A 16,191-nucleotide genomic window follows, 5' to 3' on the forward strand; every position below is an offset into this window, starting at 1 on the left:
TCCTAATAATCCCCATCTCTGAACTGGCTTCATCACTCTTTTCTCCTCCCCACTGAGAGCTGATGTGTGTGAGAGTACTGTGCACATTCTGGCTGCCATCGCATCATCCAGGTGGGGGTGGTGGTGGAGGGGAGTCCCCATTACCTGTGAAGTGCTTTGAGTGGAGTGTCCAGAAAAGTGCTTTATAAGTGTAAGAAATTGTTTTTTTATTATTATTTATAATAATAAAAAGTTAGGCTGTATTCCCAGTCATGGACAGTGATTTTCACCAGTCAGTGAATACTACAATGTCCTGTACAGCATGCTGTAAGAAAAATGTTCTGGAATTGGATTTTGTGTAGCTTCACGTATGTGGCTGGATTTAAGAAACTCTAGTTTAGACCTTTTCTTATTGTGACATTTGACGTCAGAAAAATATTTTTGTGGGGGAGTTATAAACAGACAGACCATTCATATTTTAGTTATGTTCCTTGTGGGTGTGAAAACATTTTTATATGTGTGTGGACTGGTTTTTCAGTAGTATGTTGCTCTGTTTTAACTCTGAATGAAGGAGTGTTCATTTTTCTTTTATTCTGCAGGTCTAACCAGTTAGAAACCCCACCATAATGTTTCATCTTCCATCGATACACTTTAGTTGGAAGGCACTTTTAACAACACTGCAAATATATATATTTTTTAACTTGCCTATGGCCATTCAGCCCATCTTACTTGATTCTTAGCTATCTGTTAAACAAGCTTTTAGGGTCCCTTCGGAATGGTTATAAATGAGAGGAGGCTATCAGTTTAATACAGGCTTAATTTTAGCTGTTGCTAGTCATCTATGTGACTTCTCCAGCCCTGCCGGCCATCAGCCTCAGAGTGGATGATGCTAGTGCACGCTGACTGGCTCCCAGCAAACTGGTTCGTTCTAGAACTGCTAAGGTGTTGACCTTCAAGCATGGCCCTTCAACCATCGTTCCCATTTGCTGAAAACAAATCACGGGACAAAGTGTTCCGTTCACCCTCTGCAATGTCAAGCTCCACTTAGCACATTAGAGTTCTGTAACAAAACACCCCCTCTGTTGAGGGACATTCTTTAACAATGACCAATGCAGGAGATGAGCAGGAGACTGTCTTGAGCTGATTCAGCCTTTATTGCCCTCAATATACATAGCAACGTGGCACTGGTTGTCAGCCCCACAGAACATACAGACTGCTACAGCTTTCCAACCCTTTTAAACGGTACAGTCTCGGTAAGGTCACGTGACCGTTTGGTTATTTTCATGCTCAGGTAGCTAAAGTCCTGTTCTCTGAAGCTGATCAATCTTTCTCTTTGACAGCTTCGTTAGGAGCAGATCAATTGCTGTTTGTTTTTACAAAGTCAGTTCTGATTACACTTTAACAGACCTCGAGGCAGTTTGGTGACCAACAGAGAGCTGTCTAGTTCACATAGTGTTGTACCCCTACATGACAAGCACTAGCACTATACGTATCCAACTCGCCCTCTACAAATGCCAAGTTTGTCATCTCAGCTTTGAGTCCAGGGGGGTCTTTTTGGCTTTTTATCTCTCCCCCCCCCCCCCCAAGACATCAGAGTATTTTTTAACTCGGTACTCCCCATCTACAAAAACGATACTTGTTTCTGAAAAGTAGGGAATAAAGTGCCGCTCATCTGCAATACCAAGCACAGGTGTCTAAAGGCTAGCCCTGGGGAAGACCAGCTTCTCAATCAGTCTGTGCCTTGGGGAGATCTCTGCAGCGATGATCCCGTGACTTCGGAGAAGAGCTGCGCTAGATCTTGGGCTTGTGCCTCACCGGTTTCCTGTTAGTGATGCAGCGGCAACTTTTGTGACACATTCAGGCTTTGTTTTGTTCTCTTCTGGGAAGAAACATGTTCGCAGCACACACAAAAAATCAGAAGGGAGGGGAAGAAACACCTTGGCAGTGCACTTCCGTTCTTGTGCGCTTTTTAAACCTTTCGTTTCAGTGCGAATATTCTTTCTTCTTTCCTCTTTTGCTCAATGGCTCCTCCCCTCTCTGCCCCTTTGCCAGTCGCTGGATTTCCTCTCCCTTTTCTTCTTTTCTCCCCTTTTTCCGCGCTTCCCTGTCTGCCTTCCCATTGTCCGCAGTAGTGGTAGTTGCAATCCATCTGGCTATTGTTCCCCCGTCCCCCTGTGCTTTTACAGGGAGTCAGAGTGGTGGGCTTCTTCATGACCCTGTCATGCCCTTTCTTTTGAGCGCTTTAAGTGGCTAAATGCACCAGAGGCATACCTGGGTGGAGAATGTTTCCTCCAAAGGGTTCACATCTTGCCTGTGCACTGCTGTGTGTGACAGTAGCCCAGCATTAACAATGTTTGGCTCCTAGCACACATAGCATATGCCTAGTCATGTGGAATTGAGTGTGTGTGCAGTGTGCACTAATAGCTCTGGGATCGGCAGTGTTATCAGCAGTCTGCTAGCTGTGTGTGGTCGGCACAGTTCATTTGTATAAGAAATTGCGGGTGGTCTTTGTTTTCTTAAGATTCTTTCATAGTTTCCTTCTGCACTAAGCTAATAGCAGCTTTCGCTGGTTTGGTTTTGCAAAAACGAATTGCATTGTTAAAAAGTGGGTTAAAAAACAAAAAGGCACACAAGACTGGACAAGAAGGACACAGGAATGCAAATGGCAGATGGGGAGTATGTCTTTATATTATCTGACCCTCTGAAATGACTCTTCATTCCACAATCTCACACCAAATTGGCTTCCTGCACACTAATTCAAAGTCCTGGGTCTGTGCTTTTTACTGGTTTCATAAAGAAACAACACTTAATGCTGCCTAACTACTGAATTAAGCCTATATATAGCTTATACATAAATAATGATGTGACAAAAATGACCTTGAATTTCTCTGTACATGTCAAATGCATACTATAAAGTTTTGTGATTGTCAGTAGACAGGTGAGAACAAGAGACTTACAGGCCACAGAAATTTATGGGAGAGCATAAAACCACTTCTGTTCACACATATACATTGTTACGCCGGTGTTTATAAATATGCTGACTATTGCAAGAGACTTATCAGTTATCGCTACAGGAAACTGGCAAAGTCATCAGGTTATTGAGGAAATATGACGTAGGCTTATTCATTATACTGTTTAACATTTGTGTCTGGAGTTGAAAGCCACATGCCAGGTTGCAGATGCTGTCTTGTGAGAATCTGCCTGTTCCTCTTGCAGCTTTTGTCCAAGCATGTGCCTGTTCACTGGTCCCTGAGCCCTAAGTGCTTTGTGTTATCCTTGCAGATCCCGAATAGGTTCAGTGGGGCTTAAGTCTGGCAAGTGGGGTATCCACAGCATGACGAGTGCATTTTCGTCTTGCAAGCGACCTGCTGTTACTCGAGCAGCGCAAGGACTTGCGTTGTCCTGCCGGGACTTTGCCACATCAGGCTGGTCCTGCAGGAATGCCGAGGAGTTGATCATTGTAGCACCATGCAGTCAGGTTACCAATGATCCCTACTAGTGGAGTCTTGTAGCGACTAACCACTCCTCTTCATCACCTAAGAGCACTGGGCTTCTTTTGGCGAGTCCACCTTAGATTACTTTGTCTGTCTTAGAACTTGCAAACAGAGCAAACTTATTATTCTCTTGATATGGGGGAATATTTGTTTCCTGATTTTTACCAGCGTTCACAAAAGCTCATCACCTGTGCCTAATTAACTGTCTCACTAATCAGGTGATTTAGTGCTTGTGTGTATTATGGTTAGTCATCAATTACCAATTATTTCAAATGAAGCCAGAAACATTTAATCAATATATCACTGTATTGTTTTCTAATAATACCTGAATTGATAAATCTGTCTTTTGCGGTTCAGTATTTTTGTGTAGTACGGCTGTCCAATCGTTATATTGTAGAGCTGGTTATCATTCCATTTCCACACTTAATGACCTAAATCAGCTCATTAAAAGCTTAATTGGGCCACTAACAATTTGTCCCAGTTCTTCAGGAGCCGCTGCCTTAAAGAGACTTTGAAAACCTGCAGAGACACTGGTCCCCTGGGACTGGACAGTCCTGTATGTAGTATTGTTGTACTATTGAAAAAGTCAGAGGTACAACAATAAAAGTTAAGCTAATTAATCATTCAAGAATTTCTCTTGATAAATGAGGCTCCAAAGCCCCTGTTTGGAAAAACTCCTTGTCATGCTTATAGGAACGAGATATTTTTGTGATGCACAAGAATAGCTTCAAAGCATTCATACACAAGGAATTTTCCATTCTTCATTTGTAACCATGCAACGAGTCACTAAATTCTACTCATGAAAATGAACTGCAGAACAAACCCTGGCCTTCCTGACCTAGCTGCGTGTGACGGCACGTAACAGGAAATCCGCGTATCCCTCTGCCCCTGGGCCGGCTCTATCTCACTTGGGTATTCGCCAGCTCCACCTGAAACGGGGCATTAAATTTCAAACCACCTCAGATTTGATCCCACTTCAGAAGATCTGTAACCTGGCCATGGACAAAAAAAGTACAGCAATGACTGTGGCCATAAAAGCCAGCCTTAGCTGGGCTCTTGACACTTTCATCATGTATAGCACCTCCTTTGACTCTTAAAGAATAGTGCTTTCCAAAAAAACTATCAGGAGCTCCGAAAGTGCTTTTAGCAATGTGTCAGGTGAGGTTTAGTGATGACTTTTAATAAACGTTCAGCCTAACCTTTCATCTTATGGAGGATACAGGTTCTAAAATATTAATATTTCTGTAAGAACCCTGGGGACATAACTTACAAGTGTTTCCAGGCCTCCCACTGGTCATTAATCACCTCTGAAAGCTTGAATTGGTTTTGTTTATTTTTGTCTTGGTTAAGCCAAAAGAACTCCAGGGGTCTGCATCGGAAATGCTCAAAAGAGTTTATTTTGGTACCTGCTGGTTTTGAATTGGTGGTAAGAGTTTCTGAGTGACGCTTGCAGTGCTTTTCAGCAATGCTTAAAGCCAAAGTGCTTTTGGTTAAAGTGACCATTTTTTTTCAGTTTTGCATTACCTGTGATTAAGACTAGAGCAAAAAATTCACACTGCCTACCCATCATCAACTGTAGTAAAAAATTGACTGGGGTTTCTAGTGGCACTATCTTGAAGCTGAGGGGTTGTGAATGTGCCTCTGGAAATGACCTACTGAACTGTTGAAATTATGAATGCCTTGCATTTATAGTCTTTACTTACCCCATTTGGCAAAAGGGTAAGGGGCTTTTAGAGGTTTACAGATTTTCTGTGGCTGTTGAAGGCTCAAACAAGGCACACATACAAATACATCTCGCATGATTGTAGCATCTATAGTGACCCCAGAGTTTTGTTGTGACCTTTTCACTTTGCTGGGTTACAGCTTGAAGGGAAGGGTTTGATAATTAGCCCACTGAAGCAGCCCCTCTGGGTGTGAGGGTATGGAACGAAGCTGTTGTGTTCTTGGTTTCCCTTCCTCCTCACCAGTAAGTCCGACTAGCCTGGCTCCTGACTGCATCCCATAGGACAGGACCCCTGTCGCCGCTGCGTCAGATCTGCGAGCAACTCGCCTCCAGTTTTTTAACTTTAAGGAATTTAGGCCAGAAGTAGTTTTTGAGAATGCAGTTGTTGATCTTTGTTAATATATACCACGTGTGTGAGAGCAATAGCCATAAGTCACTACTAGCCAGAGGGTGATACCACGTGCCCTGTCACTTGTCTGTTGCTTAGAATAGGCAACCTGATTATAAATGACCTGATTACCGCTGTTTTTTTAAATGTTAAACTTCTTCCAGTTACCATATTAATCGTGTTTTTCTTTTTTTTTACCCCATAAATATTCCTCCTTTTTTTTGTGCTCAAACCGTAACCCTCCCTCTTCCCCTCCCTGTCCTCGCTGTCTGTTGCTCTCTGATCAACCTGCTTCTTCATCCCTCTGTGTGTCTGTGTCCACTGGTGTCGCATGTCTGCACACCTGTCCCATTCATTGCTTTGTCATCATTGTGCTGTGTTGCATTATTATTTCAATAATGGCAAAAATAACGCAATGAATACACGTAACATCACTGTGGTGCACCATTTTGTTGTTGTTTTAATCCTGTACTGCCATTTTTTTTTTAAAATGTCCTCACTGTTGTCATTTTCATGATGTCACATGGCATGATCTTCTCTCTAACTTTTCTCTGGTTGTTTTTTGCTGCTGGTCTTGTTCGCTTCTGTATTGGATCACCTCCCCACCCCCTGCTTCCTTGGCTTCCTGTCCTGTCCCACGCCCTCTCCCCTCTCGTTCGCTCCTCCTCCTACCCCACCCCCCCGCCGCTCGGCTCTGCCCGCCCGCCCGCCCAGGGTTCTACGGTCTGGACGAGTCGGACCTGGACAAGGTCTTCCGGCTGCCCACCACCACCTTTATCGGGGGCAACGAGAGCGCGCTCCCGCTGAGGGAGATCATCCGCCGGCTGGAGGTATGGCCTGCAAGGGGCGCTGGCTCGAGGGTGAACGGGGGGCATCGGGGCGGCTCTTGAGATCGGGGGGAGGGGTGCTTTCAGGCTGCAAGATTGGCATGTGGGTTGTAGCTTCAGACTGAGAATAGACTCCCGATAGTCGCATACCTGTCCCGTAGGTCATTCGCTCTATACGAGGTAATGCAAGCATGCAAGTGGCTTCTGCAGTAGGGAGACAGAAAAAAAAATTTGATTGGTTCTTCTGTGCCTCTATTTTAAAAATGTGTGTGCTTGGATTGGACAGCATAGTGGCACCGTGGTTAGCATTGCTGCCTTGCCCCGGGTTCAATTTCAGATGATCCATGTGGAGTTTATGCATTCTCTAGGTGCTCTGCTTTCTTCCCACAGTCCTACGACTATACTGGTAAGTTATGGAAAAAGTGACATTGGTGCAGACTTCTGGGGAAATTGGCCCTGGTGTGAGTGTGTCTGTGTGCCCTGGGATGGACTGGCGTCCTGTCCAGGGTGTAGCCTCCCTTCCGCCCGTTGCTTGCTGGGATAGGCTCCGGCTCCCCATGATCCCATAGTGGATAAAACACTTAGAAGATGGGTGGATGAATGGATGGAAATGCTTGGATAAATAATGTAGTTTTAGTTGAACTGGGAGTTAAAGAAGGATGAGAGCTGATTGATGTATCAGTGGGACTTGGGGAATTACTTACAACGTGTTGCATCAAAAATCAGAGTGATTCAGTACAGACCTTTTTTTCACACTTGCCTCGTGTTTTCATGAAAACGTTTGGAGGTGTTATATCTGTGAATGTGGCATAATCACATAGCCTGTGTCCTTTGTGTGATCAGATTTGGAACAGTTAAAGGTAAGGAAGTACATTTTTATGCAAGCTCCTTGGAGCACACTGCAGACGAAACCTGTTAAAACTGGAAAGTGAATGGCACAGGCTTGAGATGAACAGTAGTTCAGTGAGTTAAGTGATGGAAGTGTGCGTGTTGTGATCATCCCCCCCCCCCCCTCCTTCTTGCCTGTAGATGGCGTACTGCCAGCACATCGGCGTGGAGTTCATGTTCATCAATGATCTGGAGCAGTGCCAGTGGATCCGACAGAAGTTTGAGAAACCAGGGGTGATGCAGTTCACACTGGAGGAGAAACGCACCCTGCTGGCCAGGATGGTCCGCTCTACTAGGTGGGCACTGTGTAAGACGCTTCAGGAGAAGACCAGCTTCACAGCTCCCGTTTATGCTGCTGTCAGCACGGCTCTTTTTGAACTCCACTGATTGTTTTCTAGGAGTAGTGCTTCATGCAAACACCAGTGGCAGTGCACCAGGTTGCATTTTTTGTCCTGATTTACTTCTAAATGTTTTACTGTGTCAGGAAGTCTCATACATTTCATTAGATGACGCAGGGTGTGTTCCTTCACTCACTTGGCAGCAAAATCACAAGCTGTGCAAACAGAAGAGAGGGCTTCGGCTTGATTCGTGCCAGTAATAACAAGAGCCCTTCTTGCTCGGTATTCGTTGGCGTCGACCCAGGAGGGGAAGGGATCCGACTAGACCAGGAGGGAGGGTGTCTGAAATGTGTCTATAGGGGCTGGCAGGTGTGAACGTGTCCCGTTCTGTACCACGGTGCGGCACAGGTTCGAGGAGTTCCTGCAGAGGAAGTGGTCGTCGGAGAAGCGTTTCGGCCTGGAGGGCTGCGAGTCGCTGATCCCTGCCCTCAAGACCATCATCGACAAGTCCAGTGAGAACGGAGTCGACTACGTCATCATGGGCATGTCCCACAGGTCAGTGCAGCAGCGATTGGCACGATGCAGCTGGGCTCGAATCATCTGATTCCACTTAGTTCATTATTAATCTCGCAGGTTGGTGAAGCCATCTCTGCCACTTTCAGTTGTCCTGGTTTTGGAACTCGGCTCAAGAGAGAATACAGCCCGAGTTGGCAGCTTACAAAGGGACGGTTTTGAATTGAAGATCTTGCTATAGTTTACCCTTTTAAAAAGCAGTGAATCGATCAGGAATTGTGTTACATATCCGTGCGTCATAGCCTGTTAAGTGAACGCTGTATGTTAGTAAACACTCCCCCTTGAACAGTGCTAGCAGTCGTGAGTCACTGGACCACATCATAGTTCCTGTAAAATCTCCTTTCTGGTGCTTCACTGCTTGTTTATCCCAGCTCAGTGTACCCATGTTTTGACCTCTCTCTCAGGGGTCGTCTGAATGTCCTGGCAAACGTGATCAGGAAGGAGCTCGAGCAGATCTTCTGCCAGTTTGACTCCAAGCTGGAGGCTGCGGATGAGGTGAGTTACAGCAATAATTTCTGAGCCTTTATTCCCTCCTAGAAAATGTTGAAATTGGCAGTGGTCTGCTTCGGTTTTCATAATCCTCCTCCTCCTAGTCCTCACACAAAGTCCAAATCTAGCTGACTGCATGGTAACCAACCCCAGCAGCACATAAACCTTAGGGAAAAACTTAACCTTGTACCAGCCAAACATTCTTTCCATAGGGAGGTAATAAAGCCATGGAAAATGTGATATTTGTGTTAAAGATATTGGAGCATGTGATGTTTTGCAGGGAATGGTAGCAAATGTGCAGAGCCGTGAAAAACTTAAACACCTGGACAAAGAGTCCTGGAAGGGCTTTTAAAACCTGCAGGGAAGCTAATATTTTACAATGGTGTCTGTGTCCCCCCTCCATCCCCCTCTTGTCCTGTCAGGGCTCAGGGGATGTGAAGTACCACCTGGGCATGTACCACCGGCGGATCAACCGCGTGACCGACCGCAACATCACGCTGTCGCTCATGGCCAACCCCTCCCACCTGGAGGCCGTGGACCCCGTGGTGCAGGGCAAGACGAAGGCCGAGCAGTTCTACTGCGGCGACACCGAGGGCAAGAGGGTACCACTGGACGGGGCTGTCTGCGAACGTGTTTGAGTGTGTGTGTGTGTCTGTCTGTCTGTCTGTCTGTCCGTCCGGATATGGACACGGATACCATATAGTCTCTGTTTCCTAACCCGTGCCTGCGAGTGTGTGGGGCGGTTTCTAAATACTCTGTGAGAGCGAGTGGATCTCTGAATGCAAGAAGCCTGGTGTCTGTGTGTGAGAGATTATCCAGTCGCAAGTCGGTGCGAGCGTTCGAGGGGTAGAGACCAGGTCCCAGGCCAGCTGGCCGCCTGTCTGAACGTGGCGAGGAGCCGCCTCACTGCCATTGCTGTGTGTTCCAGGTCATGTCGATCTTGCTGCACGGAGACGCTGCCTTCGCTGGCCAGGGAATCGTGTACGAGACCTTCCACCTGAGCGACCTGCCCTCCTACACCACCTACGGCACCGTGCACGTCGTGGTCAACAACCAGGTCAGTCTCGGACAGGGCTGCAAGGTCTCCAGGCTTAACGGGTCTCTGCCACATTTACAGGGGAACTGCAGTCCCAGTTTCTCAGACCATTTATTAAATCCCAATAACAAAATTAAATAATTGACAGTATAAATTTCAAATTAAGCACTTTGTGAAAGTAATTTATGGTCGCCAAGTGTTGTAAACTGCTGGTCTTACCACAGGCGAGAGTGAGAGTTCTCACGAATTGCGACATGATGTGGCCCTTCCTGCTCACTAGTTCCCTGTACTGACTAATGTAATGTGATGTACAAGCGAATAAGTACAGGTTGTGCAGCAGATATTTCACTGGAAAGAGTTTCCAACGTGATCTGCATGCAGAGTTAAGTTCCATTTATCAACAAAACCGTCTTTGAAGTCAAGAGCAATATTTATATTGTATTAAAAGTGATGTATTCATATTGCATCGCTGGAAGTTTTGCTGCCTCATTCTGAATCACAGAACATGGTGCTGCGCATACCTGGAAATGTCATCTATTTTGTGATACATATGGGAGGTTTTACAAGTTTCTGTGAACATTTTGCTTTTATCATGGTTTGAAATGCACTTATCAGTGCAGATTCTTTCTAACCCCAAAATATAAAGTAGCGTTGCAGTTCCCCTTTAAACTAAGCGCCAGTAATATCAGCAGAACAGTAGCCAAAACAGTTACTGCTTTGTGTCTCTTCCATCTCGTGCTAGTGTTATGCTGCATGCACACAACAGCGCTACAGTTTTGCTGCCTTGTTTTGAATAACTAAAGAAAACGCGCGCTGCCTCGTTCTGCCATGGAAGCATCTCGTTCCCTTTCCCCGGATCATAAAAACAAACACCCTTCCCCCAGATCGGATTCACCACCGACCCCCGAATGGCCCGGTCCTCGCCGTACCCCACGGATGTGGCGCGCGTGGTCAACGCCCCCATCTTCCACGTGAACGCGGACGACCCCGAGGCTGTGATGTACGTCTGTAACGTGGCGGCCGAGTGGAGGGCGACGTTCCACAAGGACGTGGTGGTGGATTTGGTGAGCAGCGTGTCGGGACGCTCGTCTTGGGCAGCGGGGGAAGGAGAGCAACGTCTGTGATAGTGTGTTGCTCTTTAGCCCTGGCATCCTTACGTACTGGGAGCTGTAATGATTGAACAATCTTGTAAGGTATAAATGTATTCATTGGAGTCTTCTTAATTTAACAAACAGGCTTTTTTTAAATGAGTTCCACTGCATTTCGGGATAGTCTTGCTAAATGACAATTGTGATTGCCAGCATACCTGTTTACGTGTGTTTTTAGGACACCCGTTATGTGTTAAGTGTGAATGACTGGTAAATGCAGTCTTTCATGAGACAAAGGCGTGAAGCTCTTTATTGTGAAACGGATCAGTACAGTAATTTGGAAACAAAATGTGTTTCCGCTACCAGTGCTTCTGTAAGCAAAAGTCTGATTTGTCCCAGGTCTGAAAGTGAGAACTGCTGGAAAAACCTGAGAGAGATGCTTCTAACTCTGCTGTGCCAGAACTGGAAAGATTTGGATTAAGTGAAGTGGGAGCAGTATAGTTTTATACTCAGTGTCCAGATATTGCATGATGCTTTTTTTCTAGGCCAGTTAAATAAATGCAGTGAAAGCGCAGCTCATTTGACGTTCACTGTGCAATAGAGCCTGGTTGTGTGGTCTTGACTGTCTGCGTGTCTGCGTCTCAGGTGTGCTACAGGCGGAATGGTCACAATGAGATGGACGAGCCCATGTTCACCCAGCCCCTGATGTACAAGCAGATCAAGAAGCAAAAACCGGTGCTTCAGAAGTACGCCGAGAAGCTCATTGCTGATGGAACAGTGACCCGGCAAGAGTACGAGGTGAGGCCCCTCCAGAACCAGACCCAGAGCTCGGCTCCTGTGTTTCCCAGGGGGAACGAGTCGGCATGCTCGGCTCACCTGCCTGTTCTTGGAGGGCACGATGGGCCCTTCAGATTCCGTGGCGCTCGTTTCAGGTGGGGTCTGCTGTGTCATATAGTTAACAGGGTGGGTTTAAAATCAGATAAAGGACGATTGGTTTTAGTTTGAAGGCTACAGCATCCTGCTCAACAGTGTCCTGAGGTGCTGGGCTTCTGTGAACTTGCAGTGTGTTGTATACTTCATGCTGTATCAAATGTCCTCCTAACAAATGGACAAAGAGAGATGGTCTGAAAGTGCGCAGACAGTAGCTATTCATTATACCTGCATTAAAAATGATAAACTTGCATATCGCAGTTGACACAATCACTCATTTTGAGTAAGTCTCATTAACGACGGTTCAGTCAGCAAGGAATGGGCATTGTGCAAGCACCTCAGAGCACTGTGAGTAAACACAAGCAGACATCTGTGACCCATAATGCATTTCTCCCACCCACCCCTCTCCAGGAGGAAATTTCCAAGTATGATAAGATCTGTGAGGAGGCGTACACACGCTCCAAGGACGAGAAAATCCTGCACATCAAGCACTGGTTGGACTCCCCCTGGCCCGGTGAGCTCTACTTCTTTCTCCCTGTGGTGAAAGTTCTTATCCTAATGTTAGGTCTTATCCTAGGATAGTGTAACTCCCATGTGAAACAGATGAGATTTACTGTGATGTACTGATTTTCCTTGGCATTATAAAGTGGGAGCAGTTTGAGATAACTGATATAGTGTACAACTATATAGCTCTTTACTGGACCCTCCACTGAAAGCACTTTACAAGTAATAGGGACTCCCCTCCACCACCACCAGTCTGCAGCCCCCACCTGGATGATGTGACGGTGGCCATAGTGCGCCAGTACTCTCACCACACACCAGCTCTCAGTGTGGAAAACAGAGTGATGAAGCCAATTCATAGAGGGGGATTAGTAGAAGGCCATGGTTGGTAAAGCCAGGGGGACAGAATTCGCCAAGACACTGATGTCAGGTGCTTGGAATGAAGGGCTACATGAATGTGCATTGAGCATGCTTTCCTGTGCCAGCTTTCTGTTTGTGTGTACCAGAGTGTGTATCTTGCGTGAGGGGGCTGTTAAGAAGGCTTTGCGTGCGTGCGTGTGTGCATGTGCGAACGAGCAACTGTCTGTTGCCATCTTGCACAGCAGGCACTTGTCAGTGTGCAAGCGCAATAACCATTGTCGTGTAGGGCTGTAATCTGTATGTGTGCTTATATCTGCTTGCCGATTCCATTGTGTGTCTTCAGGTTTCTTCACTCTGGACGGCCAGCCTAAGAGTATGACCTGCCCATCAACCGGCCTGAGCGAGGAGGAGCTCGGTCATATCGGACAGGTGGCTTCCTCTGTGCCCGTCGAGGACTTCACCATCCATGGAGGTAGGCACACCTGTAGCTAGGGGGCTTCTAACACCCAAGAAACAACATCTTCGTCTTGTTTTCTCTTAAGTGTTAATCTGTCTCACGTAATTGTTTCTGATTTGAATGGATTAAGTAACTCATATTGAAAATGTAAAGAGCCATAAAATATTGTATGTATTAAATACGAGAACTCGGATCAGTTTGATAATTGATGGCAAAATCAATTTGTCGCAGGTCTGGACTGTCTTGAGCTGGTTTCCCGTTAACTGAGGACGATGTGTTGTGTGCGTGCAGGTCTGACCCGTATCCTGAAGGGGCGTGGGGAGATGATTAAGAACCGCATGGTGGACTGGGCTCTGGCGGAGTACATGGCCTTCGGCTCTCTGCTGAAAGAGGGCATCCATGTCCGGCTAAGTGGACAGGATGTGGAGAGAGGGACCTTCAGGTAGGAGAGGCAGGCTCAAGTACTCGCCTTGCCTGGGACTGCTGAGCACAGACACTCTTCGTGCTGCTCTTGATCGCTGTCTCACTTTCCCTCTCTCTGGGCCTCTTACCAGCCATCGGCACCATGTACTGCATGATCAGAATGTAGACAAGAGGACCTGTATCCCCATGAACCACATCTCTCCTAACCAGGCCCCTTACACTGTGTGCAACAGCTCCCTGTCCGAGTACGGTGTCCTGGGTGAGTCGCACTTCCTCCTCTTGTTTTTGAAATGCGGAAGCGCCAACGTGTTGCTGTTTTTTATCATCCTCCCAACCAATTTGGAATCACCAGTTGTTTTATTAGAATAAGTAATTCAATGCTGAAAGGTGAAGAAACACCTTCTTCACACCCAAAGAAGGCTCCAGAGCTGAAAAGTGTTCCTTTTCTTTTCCTCTCAGCATGGAATAAACCTTTACCTGTTCCTTTACAGCCTACGTATGCTGACACAGCTACCTAATCAAATGTCAGTTGTTTTAATATCCAGCTTTCTGGCAGCAACTTCTGCCTCCACTCTAGAGCGAGTGTTGGACACATGGGCAGACTTCGCCAGTGCGCCCACTTGCAGGTTTTGCCATATGGTGCATTGCAGCGCCTTAAAGGAGAGCGAAACTGCAGAAGCAGCGTCTCTCTCACGGATGGGTATCTGCAGACTTCCTGCAAGTCACCAGAGTAGCTGTGTACAAGAAAGCAAAGAAAATCAGCAAAACCTAACTAATCCCAAGAGAATGGCGTTTTTTTGTGCTTCTGTACGTTTCTTATCCCCCCCCCCTCCCTTCCTCACCCTCCTCTCTGTTTTTTCCTCTCTCGCTCTCTCGTTGTGCAGGGTTCGAGCTCGGCTTCGCCATGGCGAGCCCCAACGCCCTCGTCCTGTGGGAGGCCCAGTTCGGGGATTTTCACAACACGGCGCAGGCCATCATCGACCAGTTCATCTGCCCCGGCCAGGCCAAGTGGGTGCGCCAGAACGGCATCGTCCTGCTGCTGCCCCACGGCTTGGAAGGAATGGTAACCGCCGCCCGCGCTCGCTCTCGATTGGGATGCGCTTCCGCCGGGATTGGGTCTTGCTCTGCCGTAGCCTGGACTGAAGGTTTGAATGTCGACGTCGCTCCAAGAGCCCCTCCGGCTTAACCCTCCCGTGGCCCTCCTTGACCCCGAGTTAACAGATTAGTCGCCACCGCCCTTGGAGGAGGCTGCATTCGCAGGCAGTGGAGGGTACCCAGCATGCAACGCGCCCCAGGGGCTCTTCGAGCAATGTTAATACACAGGCTGTCAGCACAGCATGACCTCTCTGTTCTAGGGGCCAGGCAGGATGGAGACAACCAGATGCGCTCTCGCGGGGTTTAGCCAGTTAAAGTGAGGATTCAAGTTTTTCTTTTGTATCTAACGAAAGGAAAGGTCTAACAGCTCTTCCTCTCTCCTGCTCTTTCTGTTTGCTGTCCCTGTCCGTAGGGCCCAGAGCACTCCTCCGCTCGTCCAGAGAGGTTTTTGCAGATGTGCAATGATGACCCAGATGTGTTCCCGGTACGTCATACACAAGACGAGCACATTGTCCCCAGTATAAATTGAACTGGCGTATTCTCCTGCTTAACACACTGAATGAAGCGGATCGTTTATTTAAAATGATGAACTGATCCTTGAGAAACAGGCCCTTGTGGACGCTGATTTGAAGGCAGGACAGGTGAATTAATTATGAGGGGCTGTTGTTTGGAATTTCATCACTTTACGGAAATGGTTTTGTTTGCGTGCTGTAGAGAGTCACCGAGGACTTTGCTGTGCGTCAGCTGTACGACTGTAACTGGATCGTCGTCAACTGCTCCTCACCGGCCAACTATTTCCACGTGCTGCGGAGGCAGATCCTGTTGCCCTTCAGGAAACCAGTGAGTCGGTGCACTCTGTCAGAGCTGCAGAACAGCTCAGCACTCCGCCGCACTCGCACACCAGATCCACCCACAGTGTCTCAGATAACAGACACTCGCTCGCACCCCGTTCCTCTTCTGAAAGAGGCTCAGTATTACCCAGCTTACCGTCTCTGTTTCGAGTATTCACTTCCATGAAGTTCGACGTGGGAAAAGACTTAACGATCGCATTGCAGTAGTCACGCCTCTACCGAGCGCTTGACTTCGATTGCTTTTTCACCGTCCTCGGCTTGCATGATAGCTGGCCCAGGCAGCAGGCCAGGCTCCCACTGCAGAGCCTTCTGAGCCAGCCCAGGCTTTAGCGAAGGCCTGGAACTGGGTAAGCGAAAAGCTGCTAGCTGCATGAAAGCAGGTCCTCTGCACCAGCAGTCTGACCCAAGATTGACAGTCCACCGCTACCTGATGGAGGCTTCTTGTAAGGAATGGACACCGTAAATGAAATGTTTTGAAACGTTTTAATTTCTTTCCTTTTTCCCCAGCTCATTGTTTTCACCCCAAAGTCTCTGCTGCGTCACCCTGAGGCCAAGTCCACTTTTGATGAAATGCTGCCAGGTGAGTCCTGCTCCCCTGAACCCAGCCAGACTGGACACAGGGCTGATAGCTGGGGGGTCTTTTTGCAGAGCTGTGCTTGAATAACGAGAGGCAAACATTACCTGTGACTTGTGGAGTTTTCCACGTGGGAATATTTACTGTAAAGTGTCCAATGGATGAGACTCTCCATTT

At 47.3% G+C, this 16,191-nt stretch overlaps 1 protein-coding gene across 3 annotated transcripts in view; it reads left to right on the top strand.

The window, feature by feature from the left end:
• ogdhb (oxoglutarate dehydrogenase b) overlaps nucleotides 1–16,191 on the top strand; it is a 49,779-nt gene that overhangs the window by 27,269 nt on the left and 6,319 nt on the right. For all 3 annotated transcript variants that reach the window (XM_069181825.1, XM_069181817.1, XM_069181822.1), the window contains 16 exons: nucleotides 6,299–6,414; nucleotides 7,441–7,595; nucleotides 8,046–8,192; nucleotides 8,615–8,705; nucleotides 9,122–9,301; nucleotides 9,628–9,756; nucleotides 10,620–10,799; nucleotides 11,469–11,621; nucleotides 12,165–12,267; nucleotides 12,958–13,086; nucleotides 13,363–13,513; nucleotides 13,626–13,753; nucleotides 14,379–14,557; nucleotides 15,002–15,073; nucleotides 15,304–15,429; nucleotides 15,948–16,020. In XM_069181825.1, coding sequence (XP_069037926.1) covers nucleotides 6,299–6,414; nucleotides 7,441–7,595; nucleotides 8,046–8,192; nucleotides 8,615–8,705; nucleotides 9,122–9,301; nucleotides 9,628–9,756; nucleotides 10,620–10,799; nucleotides 11,469–11,621; nucleotides 12,165–12,267; nucleotides 12,958–13,086; nucleotides 13,363–13,513; nucleotides 13,626–13,753; nucleotides 14,379–14,557; nucleotides 15,002–15,073; nucleotides 15,304–15,429; nucleotides 15,948–16,020 — 2,112 coding nt within the window. The remainder of the gene's footprint in view (nucleotides 1–6,298; nucleotides 6,415–7,440; nucleotides 7,596–8,045; nucleotides 8,193–8,614; nucleotides 8,706–9,121; nucleotides 9,302–9,627; nucleotides 9,757–10,619; nucleotides 10,800–11,468; nucleotides 11,622–12,164; nucleotides 12,268–12,957; nucleotides 13,087–13,362; nucleotides 13,514–13,625; nucleotides 13,754–14,378; nucleotides 14,558–15,001; nucleotides 15,074–15,303; nucleotides 15,430–15,947; nucleotides 16,021–16,191) is intronic.

Source organism: Lepisosteus oculatus, chromosome 2 (genome assembly GCF_040954835.1).
Source record: "Lepisosteus oculatus isolate fLepOcu1 chromosome 2, fLepOcu1.hap2, whole genome shotgun sequence".
Taxonomy (NCBI): domain Eukaryota; kingdom Metazoa; phylum Chordata; class Actinopteri; order Semionotiformes; family Lepisosteidae; genus Lepisosteus; species Lepisosteus oculatus.